Source organism: Sinohyriopsis cumingii, chromosome 10, assembly GCF_028554795.1.
Source record: "Sinohyriopsis cumingii isolate HCF-2022 chromosome 10, ASM2855479v2, whole genome shotgun sequence".
NCBI classification, from domain to species: Eukaryota; Metazoa; Mollusca; class Bivalvia; order Unionida; family Unionidae; genus Sinohyriopsis; species Sinohyriopsis cumingii.
This window is the reverse complement of record NC_142970.1, coordinates 95,502,534-95,521,825: the sequence shown is the minus strand read 5'-3', so window position 1 is coordinate 95,521,825 and position 19,292 is coordinate 95,502,534. Positions and strand designations below refer to the sequence as shown.

At 37.6% G+C, this 19,292-nt stretch overlaps 1 protein-coding gene across 2 annotated transcripts in view; it reads right to left on the bottom strand.

Annotated features, from left to right (window-relative positions):
• Positions 1-6,296: 6,296 nt before the first annotated feature.
• The window catches only part of LOC149790607 (nephrocystin-3-like), a 129,222-nt gene continuing 116,226 nt past the window's right edge, over positions 6,297-19,292 (bottom strand). For both annotated transcript variants that reach the window (XM_089972710.1, XM_089972711.1), the window contains one exon: positions 6,297-10,596. In XM_089972710.1, coding sequence (XP_089828836.1) covers positions 10,453-10,596 — 144 coding nt within the window. In that variant the 3' untranslated portion in view covers positions 6,297-10,452. The remainder of the gene's footprint in view (positions 10,597-19,292) is intronic.

The following is a 19,292-nucleotide window of genomic DNA, read 5'->3' as shown; positions in this document are numbered from 1 at the left end:
ATAAATCGGAAGAATGCTATATTATTATTTTTTTTACAAATCAAACTTTACGCAAGACTGTATTAACGATACGTATTCCACTAATGTACTGGATCTAACCTCATTTATTGTATATGCAGTACCAAACCCTATCAGTGTCATGCAGCCCCTGTGCAAACCCTGTAAGTTTCAAGCAGCCCCTGTGCAAACCCTAGAAGTGTTCTACATGCAGCCCCTGTGCAAATCCTAGAAGTGTTCTAGGCGCAGCTATCCACACCCGCCATGTGCAGACCCTTGGTATCACTGTAGTGTAAAACAGATACATTCGATATACACGTGTGATGGTCCATAATATGTATCAATTTATAATTTCCATACTTCCCAGGCATTAAAATCTGAGAAAGGTACTTTACAAAAGCCTTTGATTCTTTGATGCCAACAATAATAATTAATAAATATTAATGAGTTCCCACCAAAATCACAGGCATCATGCTCCCAACAAAATCATTGCTATCATTTTCCCAACAAATAATTGCCACCATGTTCCCAACACAATCATTGCCATGATGTTCCCTTCATACTCACTACCATCACGTTCCAAACAGATCACAGCCGTCAATTTCCAAACAAACAATTGTCATGATATTCCCAACAAATAACTGCGATCAGGTTCCCAATAAATAATTACCATCAATTTTCCTACAAATAATTGCCATCATGACCCCAACAAAATCATTACTATCATGTTCCCAACAAAATCACTGCCATCATTGTTCCCAACAAAATAACTGCCATCATGTTCCTAACAAAATCACTGTCATCATATTCACAACAAATAATTGCCATCATGCCCCCAACGAAATCATTGCCATCATGTTCCCAACAAAATCACTGCCATCATGTTCACAACAAATAATTGCCATCATGTTCCCAACAATATCATTGCTATCATGTTCCCAATAAAAAACCACCATTATGTTACCAACAAATAATTGCCATCGTGTTCCCAACAAAAGCACTGCCATCATGTTCCCGACAAATAATTGCCATAATGTTCCAAATAAAAGACATTGTCATCAAGTTCCCAACAAAAAATCACTACCATCGTGTTCCCAACAAAAATCACTACCATCGTGTTCCCAACAAATAACTGTCATCATGTTGTCAACATAATCACTGCCTTCATGTTCCCAGCAAATAATTGCCATCATGTTCCCAACATAATCACTGTCTTATGTTCCAAACAGATCATGCCATCAATTTCCCAACAAATAACTGCCATCATGTTAACAACAAATAATTCAATCATGTTCCAACAAAATCACCTCAATCATGTTCCCAAAACATACTTGTCTTCATGTTCTCAACAAATAATTTCCATCATGTTGATAACATAATTACTACCATGATGTTCACAAGAAAATCGCTGCCATCATTATCCAAAGCAAATCAGTGCCTTTATGTTCCCAACAAATAATTGCTATCATGTTCCCAACAAATAATTGCCATCATGGGCTCAACAAAATCATCGCCATTATGTTTCAAACAGAATCATTACCATCATGTTCCCAAGAATATCACTGCCATCATATTTAAAACAAATAATTGCCATAAATTTCCCAACGAATAATTGCCATGTTGCCAGCAAATAATTGCCATCATGTTCGCAACGAAATCACTGCCACCATGTTCTCAACAAATAATTGTCATGTTCCCAACATAATCACTGCCTTTATGTTCCAAACAGATCACTGCCATCAATTTCCCAACGAATAATTGTCATCATGTTAACAACAAATAACTTAATCATGTTCCAACAAAATCACTGACATCATGTTCCAAACTAAATCATTGCCATCATGTCCCCAACATAGTCATTGCCATCATGTTCCCAACAAATAAATGACCTCATGATCCCAAAAAATCGTTGCAATTATGTTCACATCAAAATCATTGCCATCATGTTACCAACAAATAATTAACATGATGTTCCCAACACAATCACTACCATCATGTTTCCCACAAATAATTACCATAATATTTTCAATAAAATCATTGATATGATGTTCCCGACAAAATCATTGCCATAATGTTATCAATAAATAATTGCCATGATGTTGCCAACAAAATCATTGCTATAATGTTCCTAATAAAAAATTGCCATCATGTTCCAGCAAAAATCATTGCCATCATGTTCCCAACAAATAAATGACCTCCCAACAAAATCATTACCATCATGTTCCCAGCAAATAATTAACATGATGTTCCCAACACAATCACTACCATCATGTTCCCCACAAATAATTGCCATCATATTCCCAACAAAATGAATTGTGGTGATGTTGCCAACAAAATCAATGCCATCATGTTCCTAGGAAATCGCTGCCATCAAGTTCCCACAAATAATTGCCATCATATTCCCAAGAAGAAATTGCCATCATACAAATAATTGCCACAATGTTCCCAACAAATAATTGCTATCATGTTCTCAACAAAGCCATTGACATCATGTTCCAAACGAAACCATTGCTATTATGTTCCCAACAAGTAATTGCCATCGTTTTAACAACAAATAATTTAATCATGCTCTAACAAAATCACTGACATCATGTTCCAAACTAAATAATTGCCATCACGTTCCCAACACAATCAACGCCATAATATCCCCCCCCCCCCCCAAATGATTGTCATTATATTCCCAATAAATAATTGCCATCATGTTCCTAACAATTGCATACTCATTATTCCCACTAAGAAAACAAATTCACAAGGACAGCGTTCTTTTGCACACCAGGGCCCAGCAACGTGGAATGAATCGGCCATTGAACTTAGACACAAAGACACAGTGATCCCATTCAAGAGTTCTCACAAAACTCACTTATTTCGACTGCAAGAACAAACTTAAAGACCTAATAATGTTTCCTATCTTAAATATTCTCAGCATGTTTTTTTATGTTTTCTAATTTCATGGTGTTTGTTTTTGTAATCATATCATTATATGTTTTTTATCTTATAGATGTCTAATGTTGTAAAGTACTTAGAGCTTCTAAAGATTAGGCACTATACAAAGTCCTCATTATTATTATTATTCCCAAGCAAATCATTGCCATCATTTTCACAAAAAATATTTGCTTTCATGTTCCCAACAAATAATTTCCATCATTGGCTCAACAAAATCATTGCCATCATGTTTAAAACAGAATTATTACCATCATGTTCCCAACAAAATCACTCACGTCATGTTCCAAACAAAATCATTGCCATCATGTTCCCAACAAAATCGACGCCATCATATTCCCTAAAAAATCATTGTAATCATGTTCCCAACAAATAATTGCCATCATGTTCCTAACATAATCCCTGCCATGATGTTCCAAAGAAAATCACTGCCATCATTTTCCAAACAAATAATTGCCATCAGTTTCCCAGCAAATAATTACCATCATGTTCCCAACAAATAATTGCCATCATGTTCCCAACAAGATCATTGCCACCATGTTCCAAACAAAGTCACTGCGATCACGTTCCCAATAAAGTTACTGCCATCATGTTCCCAACAAATAATTGTCACCATGTTCCCAACAAATAATTGTCATCATGTTCCCAACAAATAATTGCCATCATGTTCCCAACAAGATCATTGCCACCATGTTCCAAACAGTCACTGCGATCACGTTCCCAATAAAGTTACTGCCATCATGTTCCCAACAAATAACTGCCATCATGTTCCCAACAAATAACTGCCATCATGTTCCCAACAAATAATTGTCATCATGTTCCCAATAAATAATTGTCATCATGTTCCCAACAAATAACTGCCATCATGTTCCCAACACAATCATTGCCATCATGTTCCCAATAATTAATTGCTATCATGTTCTCAACAAAGCCATTGACATCATCTTCCCTACAAAACCATTGCCATTGTTCTCAACAAATAATTACAATCATGTTTCCAACAAATAATTGCTATTATGCTCCCAATAACGTCGTTGACAATATGTTCAAAACAAAATCACTGCCATCATATTCCCAAATCATTACCATCATGTTCCCAACAGTTAATTGCCATGATGTTCCCAACAATTATTTGCCATCATGTTCCCAAAAAAGAATTGCCATGATGTTTCCAACAAAACCATTGCCATCATGTTCCCAACAAAACTAATTGTGATGATGTTCCCAACAAAATCAATGCTATCATGTTCCCAAAAAATAATAGCCACCATGTTCCTAACACAATCATTGCCATGATGTTCACAATAAATCATTGCCATCATGATTCCAACAAAATTATTGCAATCATGTTCCCAACAAATTGCCATCTTGTTCCCAAGAAACTCATTGCCATCATGTTTCAAGCAAAATCACTGCCATCTTTTTCCCAAGAAATCATTGTCATCATGTTCCCAAGAAACCATTGCTATCATGTTCACAACCAAATCACTGCCATCAAGTTCCCAGCAAATAATTAACATGATGTTCCCAACACAATCACTACCATCATATTCCCAACAAAATGAATTGTGATCATGTTTTCTAAAAATCACTGCCATAATGTTCCTAAGAAAATCGCTGCCATCATGTTCCCAACAAATAATTGGCATATATTCCCAATAAAATCATTGCCATAATGCTGCCAACAAATAATTGCCATGATATTCCAACAAAATTATTGCCATAATGTTCCCAACAAAAATTGCCATCATGTTCACAATAAATAATTGGCATCATATTCCCAATAAAATCATTGCCATAATGCTGCCAAAAAATAATTGCCATAATGTTCCCAACAAAAATTGCCATCATGTTCACAACAAATAATTGGCTTCATATTCCCAATAAAATCATTGCCATAATGCTGCCAACAAATAATTGCCATGATGTTCCCAACAAAATCATTGCCATAATGTTCTCAACAAATTGCCATGATGTTCCCAACAAATAATTGAAATAATTCCCATCATGTTCCCCCCAAAAATCATTGCCTTCATGTTCCCAACAATTAATTGTTATCATATTTGCAACAAATAATTTCCATGTTCCCAGCAAATAACTGCCATCACGTTCCAATAATTGTCATCATGTTCTCAACAAAATCATTGCCATCATGTTCACAACAAATAATTGTCTTGATGTTCCCAACAAATAATTGCCATGTTCCCAGCAAATAATTGCCATCATTCTTCCATTAAAATCATTGTCATCATGTTTCCAATAAATAATAGCCATGTTCCCGACAAAATCACTGCCATCATGTTCCCAATAATTGCAATCATATTCTGAACAAAATCAGTGCCATCATGTTCCCAATAAAGAGGTGCCATCATGTTCCCAATAAAGAGGTGCCATCATGTACCCAACAAAATCACTGCCATCATGTTCCCAACAAATAATTGCCATTATGTTCTCAAGCAAATCATTGCCATCCTGTTCCCAACAAATAACTGCCACCATGTTCCCAACATAATTATTGCCATCATGTTCCCAACAAAATCATTGCCATCAGGTTCCCAACAAATAATTGCAATCATGTTCCCAAAAAAATCATTGCCATCATGTTCCCAACAAAATCACTGCCATCATGTTCATAACAAATAATTGCCATCATATTCCCAAAAAAATCATTGCAATCATGTTCCAAACAAAATCACTGCCATCATGTTCATAACAGAATCATTGCCATCATGTTTCCAACAAATAATTGTCATCACATTCCCAACAAATCACTGCCATCATGTTCCAAAAAGATCATTGCCATCATCTTCCTAATAAATCTATGTTTTTATGTTCCCAACAAATCACTGACATCAATTTCCCAACAGCACATTGTCTCTAAGTTTCCAACAAACTGGATGTTCCCAACTGAAAATTGTCTGGATGTTCCAACCAATCACTATGTTCCTACCAGATCACTGACTGGATGTTTTCAGTAAATAATTATCAGAATGGTTCAACTGCTCCGAGTATGTTGTTCTCCTGAAACTTAATGCATGAATGTAACCACATATATCTGGTGCATTATGAGATGACAGATCTCTGGGTATCAGTTGTGTGCAAAATAATGAATATCCTAGAGTATAATGCTTATAAAATGTGAAACCGTGTTTCATTGGTAACCTAAAATGGCAATTGTATATCCAGCTTCCTTCACCTCTGTTCATGTAATTATGCATCATCATTTAACATGAGAATTATATCACCTGTGTCCATGTAATTATGTCTAAGGCATAACTATGTCACCTCTGTCACCAGAAAAGTGATACCTATGTTTCACAATGTTTATGCTGGTGTCAGAGAAAGAAGAAAGAAAAACATTACAAGAAAATCTTTATTATTTGTTTGGCACGGATAAAAGATAAAATATAAAGTGAACAAGGTCTTCATATCACAGATAAGATGGCATTTTCTGTTATGTATTGTGAAGCACATCTTTTAAATGGACGGTTTTATCAATAAATGGACATGAAGCGTAATATGGAAAAGTTGCACACCTTTGAAATGGACCATTTTATCAATAAATTAACAGAAAGAGTAATTAATATGGCAAAGTTGCACACCTTTGAAATGGACAGTTTTATCAATATATGGACATTAAGTGTAATATGGAAAACTTGCACACCTTTGAAATGGACGGACCGTTTCATCAATAAATTGACAGAAAGTGTAACATGACAAAGTTGCACACCTTTGAAATGGACGGTTTTATCAATAAATGGACATGAAGTGAAACATAGCAAAATATCACTTAGAGGTATTTCAGGCAGAGGTATGGACAAACAAAAATGCAATACAATGTAAGTGTATACCAGCAAACTGAAAATAGTAAAAAGAAATGCATAAAAAAGGCTTTAAATATATATATATATATATATATATATATATATATATATATATATATATATATAAGTTAATATGGTAGAAGCATGTAAAATTAACAATATTTTCATGTTGATTTTGAACTGAATATGGGTTTTTCTGCTCATGAATAAAATGCAGCTGTTTCTATCTCTCCAAATGAAGACATATCTATTCCTGTTCAATCACAAAACAACACACACACATTTTCCTCACATACATACATGCATGTGAGTGCATAGGTACATACATACATACATATACTGTAATAAAAATGTCATGGTCCAAATATTCTGTCATGTACACTTGTAAAAACATGAACACTCTCACATACAAAACTTGTTGCAGTGGAGACCATTGAAGCATTGACATAATAAATAACTGGTTATCTTCACTTTTAGGATGAAAGCTAATCATCTTAAGAAAAGAGACATATTCTGTGCATCCTGCAGGTGGAAGATGTGTGAGTGTGTGTGTGATTTGGATTTTTCACATAGCTTTAACAATTTTTCAGTCATATTGCTAAGATCTCTGCAGTATGGCAGTTCATAGTGATGTCTAGTACTGGGGCATCATGTCGCAGACATGTAGCATGATGTCCCACCCAGCCACATTATCCTGATGCCAGGCCAACCAGTCCTAACACTAACCTTGTAATACTGAGCACCAAGCGAGGCAGCTGTTAATATCATTTTTATAAGTCTTTGGTTTTACTCGGCTAGGGATTGAACCCACGACCTCCCACATCTGAGGCAGATGCTCAAACCATTAGGCCACCGGAGCAGTCAGTTGGAAGATCCTCTGCCTTTTTATAAACATGCTTGAAAAAGACCTTGGATGTAGGTAGAGACCATAATGAACTGCACTCAACATTATGGTTGTTGTTACATAACTTTACAACTACTTTATGTATCATTATTAATAGCAATGCAAGGAAAGTTTGAGACAATCTAATTGTTTTTCAATGTTGAATAGCAATAAATATTATGGTATATATACTATCATTATGAAAATGATTCTGGTTGCCAAATTTATCATAAAATATTCATCACAGCCATAAGTATCATACTGTCTGTAATATTTTGATGTTGCAAAGTTTTTGTACATTATCAACCTATAGAAATATAAAATTACTTTATTTAATTTTAAGCATTTTTATACAAAATTATGACATGCAGTATTTTTTTTAAATCTTAAAGACAGTTTGATATTTTATTGCTTAAATGTGTGTAAGCTTGATTATAAGAAACAGTAAAGCAGTAAAGCAGCATAAATTCGTACCCACACTTTTGTCTGAAATGAATTTCCTGTATCATCTGGTCTCCACCTAGCCCCACACTCCAAATGTTGAACTGCATCATTCTCTCAGATTCTTTTGTATACATTTGTATCTCACTATCAAGATCCCTAGTATACTGTATAACTTCTTATAACACATGGTACGTCACTATTAATCCCTTCAATACAATGCAGTCCCTCTTATAACACATACAAGGTCATATTGGTACATCACTATTAATCCCTTCAATACACAGCAGTCCCTCCTATAACACATACATAGTCACATTGGTACCTCACTATTAATCCCTTCGATACAATGCAGTCCCTCTTATAACACATATAACGTCATATTGGTACATCACTATTAATCCCTTCAATACACTGCAGTCCCTCTTATCACACATACATGGTCACATTGGTACCTCACTATTAATCCCTTTAAGCCAATGTGGTCCCTCTTAAAACACATGTATAGTCACAGTGGTACCTGAATATTAAGCTCCTCAGTGACCTGCAGCCTTCCTATATGCATAGTTACAGTGATACCTCACTATTAATCCCCTCAGTGTACTGCATATATACATATAACACTTGTATGATCCTGAAGCACATTAAATTGGCTTAATTTCGTTCCATTATATAAACACAATTGTTTCACTACACTGCAACTCCTAGCTGTTGTCAGCCATTTTTAAGGTGGTTTCACACCATTATGAAATATACTATATGCCTGGTACTGTATTATGACACATAGTTGCTGGAACATACCTCATTATAAGGTGGGCTCACATACAAGGCTGGTCACTTTTTGACTATTAACAGTGTTATGAAGAAGAAGTACTTTATCTAGAGTCCACCCTCGATATTCTACATTTTTTAGTCAACCTGTAATGGTATAGGAAGAGCTTATGACATGGTGAATCACCTCTCATGAAAGAAAAAAATTTTGCCCACACTGACTTTCGACATGGTGTATCAACTCTCACAGAAAATGCAAATTTGCCTACACTGATTCTTGACATATCAACTTGCACCGAAAATGCAAATATTCCTACACTGGTTCTTGACATAATAATAATAATAATGAGCACTTTGTATAGTGCACAACTTTTAGAAGCTCTAAGTGCTTTACAACATTAGACAAAACCGACAGCATAATAACATGGTGTATTGGCTCACACCAATATCACAAATCTGTCTCCACTGGCTTATGACATGGTGTATCAACTCACACCAAAAATGTAAATTTGCCTACAATGCCTTCTGACATGGTGTATTGACTCCCACTGAAAATGCAAATTTGCCTACAAGGTTTTTGACATGATGCATCAATTAACATCAAATTTGCAAATCTGTCTACACTGGCTTTTGAAATGGTGTACTGACACACACCGATATCACATATTTGCCTACACTGGCTTTTGACATGGTGTACTGACACACACCGATATCACAAATTTGCCAACACTGGCTTTTGACATGGTGTACTGACACACACCAATATCACAAATTTGCCTACTCCGGCTTATGACATGTAGTATCAACTCTCACTGATAACAGGTGAGATTATTCAATTCTCACCTTTGTTTTCAAAAGTCTGGGGACATGAACATATTGATTGTAGGTTTTTTTTATCCTTCATTGATGCCTATCATAAAAACCATAACAAGATACACAGCATTCACACAATGACAAAAAAAACATATGGTACAGTACACTCTTATGGTACAGTACTCATGGTACAGTATACTCTTATGGTACAGTACACTCTTATAGTACAGTACACTCTTATGGCACAGTACTCTCTCATGGTACAGTACACTCTTATGGTATAGTACACTCATGGTACAGTACACTCTTATGGTACAGTACACTCATGGTACAGTACAATCTTATGGTACAGTACACTCATAGTGCAATACACTCTTATGGTACAGTACACTCATAGTGTAATACACTCTTATGTCACAGTACTCTCTCATGGTACAGTACTCTCTCATGGTACAGTACTCTCTTATGACAGTACAGTATTCTTTCATGTTACATTACTCTCATGGTACAGTACTCTTTTGGTACCGTACTCTTTTACAGTACAGCACTTTCTCATTATAATGCTGGAAGCAATAGAACATATGACTTTATAGCAAGACTGCCTTATAGTGAATTGTCTTATACATAGTGAAAACAGATCCATGAACATGCCTGCCTCTTAACAGAAATGATGTAATAATGAAAGACCTTATTGCCAGGAAGTGCTGTACATGCATGACAGATTGTACATGCATACTGTTAATATCTGGAGGTAAACTGGAGTGATCGTTTTGCTGGCCAGTGTCATGTTTGGAGGAGATTTTTGATGGTTGAGTTGGTATCACCACTGGAACTTCGCCTGGACATTCCCTTGCCAGGGTAGGTGGCATCACTGTCCTTGATCTCTGTTGCTCTCTTGTACAGTTTGGCAGCAGTTTCAAAATCTTTCTGTAAAGGTGAAAATAAACAATGAAAGAACAATGTCTCATCAAAACAGAGTTTCTCATAATACCCTTTGCATTATTTGACATTACTGGTCTTACTGATATACAACCAAATTGATCCCACACTATAATGCCATTCAAGGGAATTATAAACATGTGCTGTGTTACATGTGAGGTCACATTATACTGGGATGTATTACATATAGTATTATTACATACTGACCATATCTGCCCTAAAAAATATACTGTTGCAGGTGAGGTCACCTTGTACTGGGGTTTATTATATATGGCATTTATAGTATTATTACATAATGTAACAGTACCAGGACCATACTGGGGCCCCGAGTGGTCGAATGGTCTAAAGCGCTCACCGTTACGGATCACTGCCATCTCACCTCTGTTTGCTTGGGTTCGAGTCTTGGATTCAGCTAATGTGGGTATGTGAGAAAGCTTGCCAGTAACTTCTTGTGGGCTGTTGGTTCTTTCCGGGGTTTCCCTGGGTTCTTTCTCCACCATTTATAATGGCCACCATGTATAGCCTATCTTGTGCAGAAAAATGGTGTTAAACTCTACAACAACAACAACAACAACAACAACAACAGGACCATATTTGCTATTTAATGCATAATCGGTACACTTGACATATAGTATGTGCTGCAGTTTAATATTTCTGATATGTCAACATGTTAACATATTGATTTATGTCAATCTGATTGGTCCATGAAATTCTTTGCAATATTCTATTTACTGACTGACTGTGACCATGGGAATTTTCCTTGCCCCACTTTCTGGAACTTTCCCTTTAAGGGCTGTTCCAGTAAAACATACATGTAGACCAGGGAAGACACTTTTAATGTGAGATACTCACCCATAAATGCAATTTAGAATTTTCTTTTCATGTTAATATGAAGTCTTTGTAGTCGAATGGAATGGCCATTACTATAACTATCAACAGTGTGATGGCCATTTTTAGAACTGATTGACCAAGTCGGTCAGAATATAGCCAACTGACCCCCACAGAGAATCATTACAAATAAAATTTTGTGTATTGGTCATTGGACAGAGGGTGGAGGGGGACCTGTAATATGACAAGCAAGATTTAACAGTTAACTTACTGGAGTAAATAAACTCACCTCTGTTTAAAGAAGAATAGTGACATATCCTGATCTACAAACTGAATGAAAGTTATCTTACCAAAGCATTTTATTCACAGTAAAATAGCTAACATTAATTTGATGCAATTTATGAAACTCACTTAATAATTTCCTGCTTTGGTTGCCAAAGCTGGACATTATTCAACTCGTTTAATAAATTCAACATTAAATCATGACCCATTTGAGATCTTCTATATAGAAGTATATTGTGTTTTATGTGAGGCTGTCTTAATTTAAGGTTTATTATATATAGTATTATTACATAATGAAATGGTTCCCAGGACTACATCTGCTTCCTAAACATTTACTATTACCGTATTTACCGCATATGTTGGGACACCGTATTTCTTGGGACACCATAAATTAATTTTAAAAGTAATTTTTTGGTGCACTGTATGTTCTGGGATACATCATTTTTTTCAAGTCGTAAGTTGTGGGACACCTTTTAAATCATTCGAAAATTACATGTCGGAAATTGCAATCCAACTGAAATTTTATTTTTTAAATATAAAACTGTACTTGAGATAAAACTCTTTAATCCAATGCAGCAGCATCTCATCAACACAACCCTTCTCCTGCAAACGTATGGTCTATTATTTTGGTACATGAATACTTTTTTAACTTTCTCATACCGTGAAAAATTGTTGGAGGCAACACACCACCTGAAGTGGAAACTGCAAGAACAAAAGGAAGATTTTTTTTTTCAAATCTGCACTAGTCTTGCTAATTCTCACACTTCTGATACCCATCTTATCGTCAGTCCATCCAGGAATGCGATCAAAGTACACTAGAGTTTCATCCATGTTAATGATCATATTGTCGGCGAAGTGATCTGTTTCTCTTCTGGCCATCACGAATTCATCACGTGATTTTATTTTCTTCAAATCTTCTGGATGATGCTGGGTCATCAATGTTTGCGCATGAAGCACTATATTGTGCAACTTTAAAAACTGTTCCATTGTTTTACTTTATTGTCAAACTTTTTGTGAATACTGTTGAAATGGAACCAAAGTTAGCTTCCATATCTCGGTCGTCTTTGTATATTCAAAGCTAAAAAAATAAATCGGCACACTTAAAAGAATCCAGTAGTCGGCATCTGAGGTCAGCTTGCTTTGCAATAAAATAACCTTTGTATTGATATACTTTTAAAAAAATTGGCTTCCGAGTCCAAATTCGGCTTCCAACGTCTGCTTGCTTTGTAATAAAAATAACCTTTGTCTTTGATGTCCTGTCGGCAAGTTCAAAGAAGTTTACTGCTGGCTGCCAGTTGTGTTTATTTACCACCAGGGCTTATATGTGCTTGGCATCTTTAGTAATAATTAATACAAAGGTGTACTGATGTCTGCGGGTAAATATTAATGATACTTATGTAACCCACGCTGGCAAAAAGATTGTCATTTGCACTCAAGTGAATGTGTTTTAAAATAATGACTTTTATTTACGAAATACTGGCATACAGTATAGTTCTCTTCTGGCCTTAACGAATTCATCACTTGATTTTTTTTTTCTCGACATCTGTGCACAAAGCACTATATTGTGTCACTTTAAAATTTGTTCCATTGTTTAAATTTATTTTCAAAATTCCCGTGAATACAGTTGAAAAGGAACCCAAAGTATGCTTCCATACCTCGGCCGTCTTTGTCACGGAATGGTGTAAATGTTGTTAATTAAATACATGTACTCGGGTTTCGTTTCTTTTTCTCTGTACAACGATACCCGAGGGTGATTATAATATGGTCTATGTATTTCGAAATCGTGAGTACGATTCGTCCTGTGCCACACGTGCAAGGTGCCTTTGATAAAGAATAACGAAAATTCTAAAGGTATAAATACGTTACTACATGTAAAGGACCTTTACAATACTAATGGTTTTGTCAGCAAGCGGCCTGCTAAAAGGATTCGCACAACTCCAGCTGTAGGGGTAGGTAATTTTTGGGTTTTAAGTGATAACTAGTGTATTACCATATTTGCCTTTGTATGTTTGTTATAGTTTTCTTTACATACCATAATGCGTGCATTTTTTATTCTTGTTGCGATGTACACTTATATTGGTAATGTAAAGCTACATTTTTTAAAAGGATTGTTTACTATTGTCTTATCAAGCAGGGTTAGGTTTACTATTGAACCTCTGTTTTGTAATTGCCATTATAATATAATCTTTTTAACTTACCATGTATAACGTCCTTACGTTATGTCTGTATCAAGTTTAGTACACTGTATCGGGTATATTTTCAGCTGAGTGAGTGAGTGTTTTGATGGTAGGAATATCCAGGGTGTCCGGTGTTGTCAGACTGTAGAAACGTCCGTGTGTCCGGAGCGTTTATGGTGCCGGAGCGTCTAATGTCTAGCATCCGGAGGGTCCAGAGGGACTAAGGTGACCCAGCTGTAGAGCCGTCAAAAAACCAGGGGGTCCGGAGGGTCTAATATTTCAAGTATCCGGAGGGTCTAATGTTCAAGTGATCATAGTATTCCGAGGGTCCGGAGTCTATATTGGTTGTGAAATTGATTCGGAAGAGCAGCGGATATGGTGCACGGGTGACGGAGTGCATCTCCACACATGTATTTTTAGCTGTATGCTAATTTTGGGTTAGTAAGACCCAGTGTGTTATTCAGGACTGGAAGGATAGATTGTATATCCGTTCTTGTTTAGTGACATAATTTCGCTACCTGAGCGAATACATTTTTTACTATGTGTAAAGACTTACAATGTTTACTATTTGAGTGAACTATATTCATCTTTCCATTATTGAATCATTTGTGAAATCATTTATCCTGTGTTTTAGTGTTACTGAACTAAATTTATTTGTATATTTTTTTTCCCATCTTTGAAACTGTGCGTTTTTTATGTTAAATAGATCCAATATTTGGATTATAAATACGCACACATCTTCATAATCCACTATTCATATAAATCGCCACATTAAATCATATATATGTGTCGTCATTACGTGTTCTGTTGTTAATCCGAAATATCCCACCCGGTTATCTTGTTACAAATGGTGTCAGAAGTGGGATCATTTCGGATATAACAGAGCACTGAAATTGTTTTATTATATTTGTATGCTTTTTGTGTTTCAGATGCGTTTGACAAAGCACCAAGGTTAGGTAGATACCTAATTTTACGTTATTTTTTGTATTTAATATTTTTGTTGCATTTCGTGAAAGAAAATACGGTTTGTGGTAATTACGTGTTTTGCATACAACTGCACTTTAAGGTTGGTCACCACCAAACTTTTGAAATGTCTTCTATGAAAGAACTGGTAGAACTGGGGAAACAGTTTGGTTATGAGGGGGAGTCCCTTAGAAATTTCGTTCATGAAGAACAAGCCCGGGAGAGGGACCAAAGATTAAAGGAGAGGGAATTAGAAAGGGAAAAATTTGAAAGGGAACAACAAATAGAAAAGGAAAAAAGGGAAACCCAGAAGGAAATGATAGAATTAGAGAAGGGTAAGATAGAACTAGAGAAACAGGCTGAGAGGGAAAGGATAGAATGGGAAAGGGAAGCAGAGAGGGAGAAGTTAGAAAGGGAAAAACAGGTAAGGTTAGAAACTTTAGAGATGGAAGATAGAAATCGGCAGAGGGAACATCTAAGAAATTCTGAGCTATTGCAAGCTAAAAAAGAGGGGGAACATGATGTTAAACTGAGAGGTCCAAAATTGCCCCCATTTGAAGACGATAAAGATAATATGGATAGTTATCTAAATAGGTTCGAGAGGTATGCTACGGTACAAAAATGGAAGAAAGACGATTGGCCGCTCCATCTTAGCGCGTTATTGAAAGGTAAAGCATTAGACGTGTATTCGCGTTTATCCACGGCCGATTCGCTCAATTACCCCGTGTTGAAAGAGGCACTTCTCAAGAAATATGAACTAACCGAGCAAGGGTTTCGCAAGAAGTTTAAGTATAGTAAACCAGATAGAGGCGAAACATTCACTCAGTTCGTCAGTAGGACTTGCAATTATTTGCAGCGATGGGTGGAATGTGGTAAAGTCGTCAAGACATTTGAGGGTCTTGTCGATTTCTTGCTTCGTGACCAATTGTTAACAACTTGTGGCAAGGAGTTATATTTATTCTTGAAGGAAAGATCCTTCACAAATGTACATGAAATGGCCACACAGGCGGATTTGTTCGCCGAAGCTCGGGGAGGTTCGCAGAATGTCATCACGCGAGATGTCAAAGGTGGGAATCAGGTCAACGACAGAAAACCCAGGGAACCTGAAAAATCTGGTAGGAGTAACCAGGGGAAGCGGAGTGACATGCAATGTTTCATTTGCAAGGAAGTGGGTCATATCTCCCACTATTGTCCTAAGCGGAAGGGACCAGTCCAGAAAGTAGCGGTAGCCATTAGAGGCAGAAGATCGGTAAATGGAAAACTTAATGTTTCCCAGCAAGTTAAGCGGAAAGCGGTGCGTGAACCGGTGGTGCGTTCAGAGACCAGTCGCGATGTGATCCAAACAATCGGCACGTGTATTTTTCCAGAGGCACGGGTGCCGACCGCAAATGGCACTGTTAACGGACAAGAAGTCACCGTTCTACGAGACACGGGATGCACTACTGTAGTCGTGAAACGGAGCTTAGTCCGCGATGATCAATTGCTTGGGGTTAAATCACCTTGCATGTTGCTTGACCAGACAATCGACCATGTTCCAGTTGCAAGGATAATGATAGATACACCTTTTTTGACCGGGACTGTGGAAGCTTTATGCGTAGCCAACCCGATCTATGAACTGACGATTGGCAACGTACCGGGTTCTAGACTTCCAACCATAGCAGATTTCCGATTCCCTATCATCCAGGCAGTGCAAACTAGGGCTCAGGTAAAGGAGGAAAATAAACCTTTGCGTAAGTTAAAAGTACCGGAAGCCATTACTGATATATCCCGCGAAGAATTCCAAAATGAGCAAAAACGTGACGCGTCTTTACGTGCAACCTCTGAGAAGGCATTAACGGGTACTGTGAGAAAGTGTAAGAATGGGGGTTCCTCTAAATTCCTTGTTCGGAAGGGTTTAATGTACAGGGAATACTCTACATCGGATAGGAAGTTCTTGCAATTAGTGGTTCCCCAGAAATTTAGGGCACATGTATTAAAGGTCGCGCACGAGTCGAGTATGGCAGGTCATTTAGGTGTAAAGAAAACAACGGATAGGGTATTAAGAGAATTTTATTGGCCTGGCGTCAATAGCGACATAGCGCGGTTCTGTCGCTCGTGCGACGTTTGCCAGAAGACGATCTCTAAAGGCAGGGTAACTAGAGTACCGTTAGGTCAGATGCCCTTGATAGATACTCCGTTCAAACGAGTAGCCATCGACATTGTAGGACCAATATTTCCGCATACAGATCGGAAAAACCGATACATCTTGACACTGGTAGATTACGCTACCAGATATCCAGAAGCCATAGCTTTGCCATCAATTGAAACCGAACGTGTAGCCGAAGCGCTCGTAGACATGTCCAGCAGGGTCGGAGTGCCCGAAGAGGTTCTTACGGATTGTGGAGCGCAATTCACCTCAGATCTCATGGCAGAAATTAGTAGGTTGTTGTCCCTTAAACAGTTACGCACAACACCTTACCATCCTATGTGCAATGGATTGGTCGAGAAATTCAATGGCACATTGAAGCAAATGTTGCGGAGAATGTGTGCGGAAAGACCGAAGGATTGAAATAGATATATGAACGCCCTTCTGTTCGCATATCGTGAGGTTCCTCAGGAAAGCTTGGGTTTCTCCCCGTTTGAATTATTGTACGGTAGGACAGTTCGTGGTCCTATGCGCATACTTCGCGAACTGTGGACAGACGAGGTCGCGGACGAAGAAGTTAAGACCACATACCATTACGTAGTTGATTTGCGCGAAAGATTAGAAAGTACTTGTCAAATGGCGCAAGACGAACTCGCGAAATCTAGTCGTAGGTACGCCAAGTACTACAACCGAGGAACTCGGAGTAAAAAATTTGACGTAGGCGATCAAGTGTTGGTGCTTCTCCCAACGAATAACAACAAGCTGCTAGTCCAATGGAAAGGGCCATATGAAGTCAGACAGGTGAAAGGCGAAATGGATTATATCATTGATATGGAGGGGAAGTCCAAGACATTTCATGCCAATATGCTTAAACTCTATGTAGCGAGACCTGGACAAACGATTGATAAAGGGATTTTGAATGTAGTATGCGTTGCGGTGATAGAAGATAGGTCTGGTGACGAAGCGGAATTCGTCTCCAGCACAGAAATACCCCTTGAATACCCCATGGACGTTGGTAAAGAAAGTATTGACCAGATAAATGTATGCCCTGAGTTATCGGAGGGTCAACATACACAGATTATGAAGGTTTTGTCCAAATATCCAGATGTGTTCACGGACAGACCAGGCTGTACGGGTCTAATTCGACACGAGATCAAATTGAATACCACTGAGCCTATCAGGATTAAAGGATATCTGATACCCTTTAATGCACGGGAGACAATCAGCGAAAAAGTGATGAAAATGTTAGACCAGGGAGTGATCGAACCTTCAAACTCCCCATACTCGTCCCCTGTGGTGTTAGTCAGAAAGAAAGACGGGACCAACCGGTTTTGCATCGACTTTCGGCAATTAAACAAGATCACCGTATTTGATGCAGAACCAATGCCAGATATGGAAAGTGTATTTTCAAAATTGGCAGGTCATAAATACATTTCCAAATTAGATCTAAGCAAGGGATATTGGCAGATACCCATCGCCGATAATGCCCGCGAGTTAACGGCATTCGCGACTCCCAAAGGACTGTTTCAATTTAAAGTTATGCCTTTCCGTTTAGTCAACGCCGGTGCATCGTGCGTTCGTCTCATGCGCAAATTATTAAACGGAACGGAAAACGTCGACAGCTTCGTAGATGACATCTTTGTTTACACGCATACATGGGATGAACATGTTAAGGTATTACGGGATCTGTTCGATAGACTTCACATTGCAAACCTTTCAGTTAGGCCTACTAAGTGTAGCATAGGGTATTCCAGTCTGGAATGTTTGGGACATCTGGTAAGTGGACTAGGCCAGTTGCAACCTCATCCAGATAAAATAGGAGCAATCAGGGATGCCCCTAGACCAGAGACAAAAAAACAAGTAAGGTCTTTCCTAGGTCTAATCGGGTTCTACAGGAAATTCGTCCCCAACTTTTCGGCTATTGCCAGCCCATTAACGGATTTGACTAGGAAGGGGCAACCGAATAAAGTTTCATGGGGTGTATGCCAGGAAAAAGCGTTTAACACTCTAAAACACAAACTGGTAAGTGCACCAATTTTAAAGTTGCCGGAAATAGATAAACCTTTTGTACTGAGGACTGATGCGTCCGATACGGGTCTTGGGGCTGTTTTGCTACAGGAGCAAGGGGGGATGAAATTGCCCACTGCTTATGCAAGTAGGAAATTGCTCCCTAGAGAGGAAAAGTACTCCGTGATTGAAAAGGAGTGCCTAGGTTTAGTATGGGGAATAGGAAAATTCCAAACATATCTGTTTGGGAGGGAGTTTACCTTGCAAACGGACCATCAGCCGCTTTTATATTTGAATAAAGC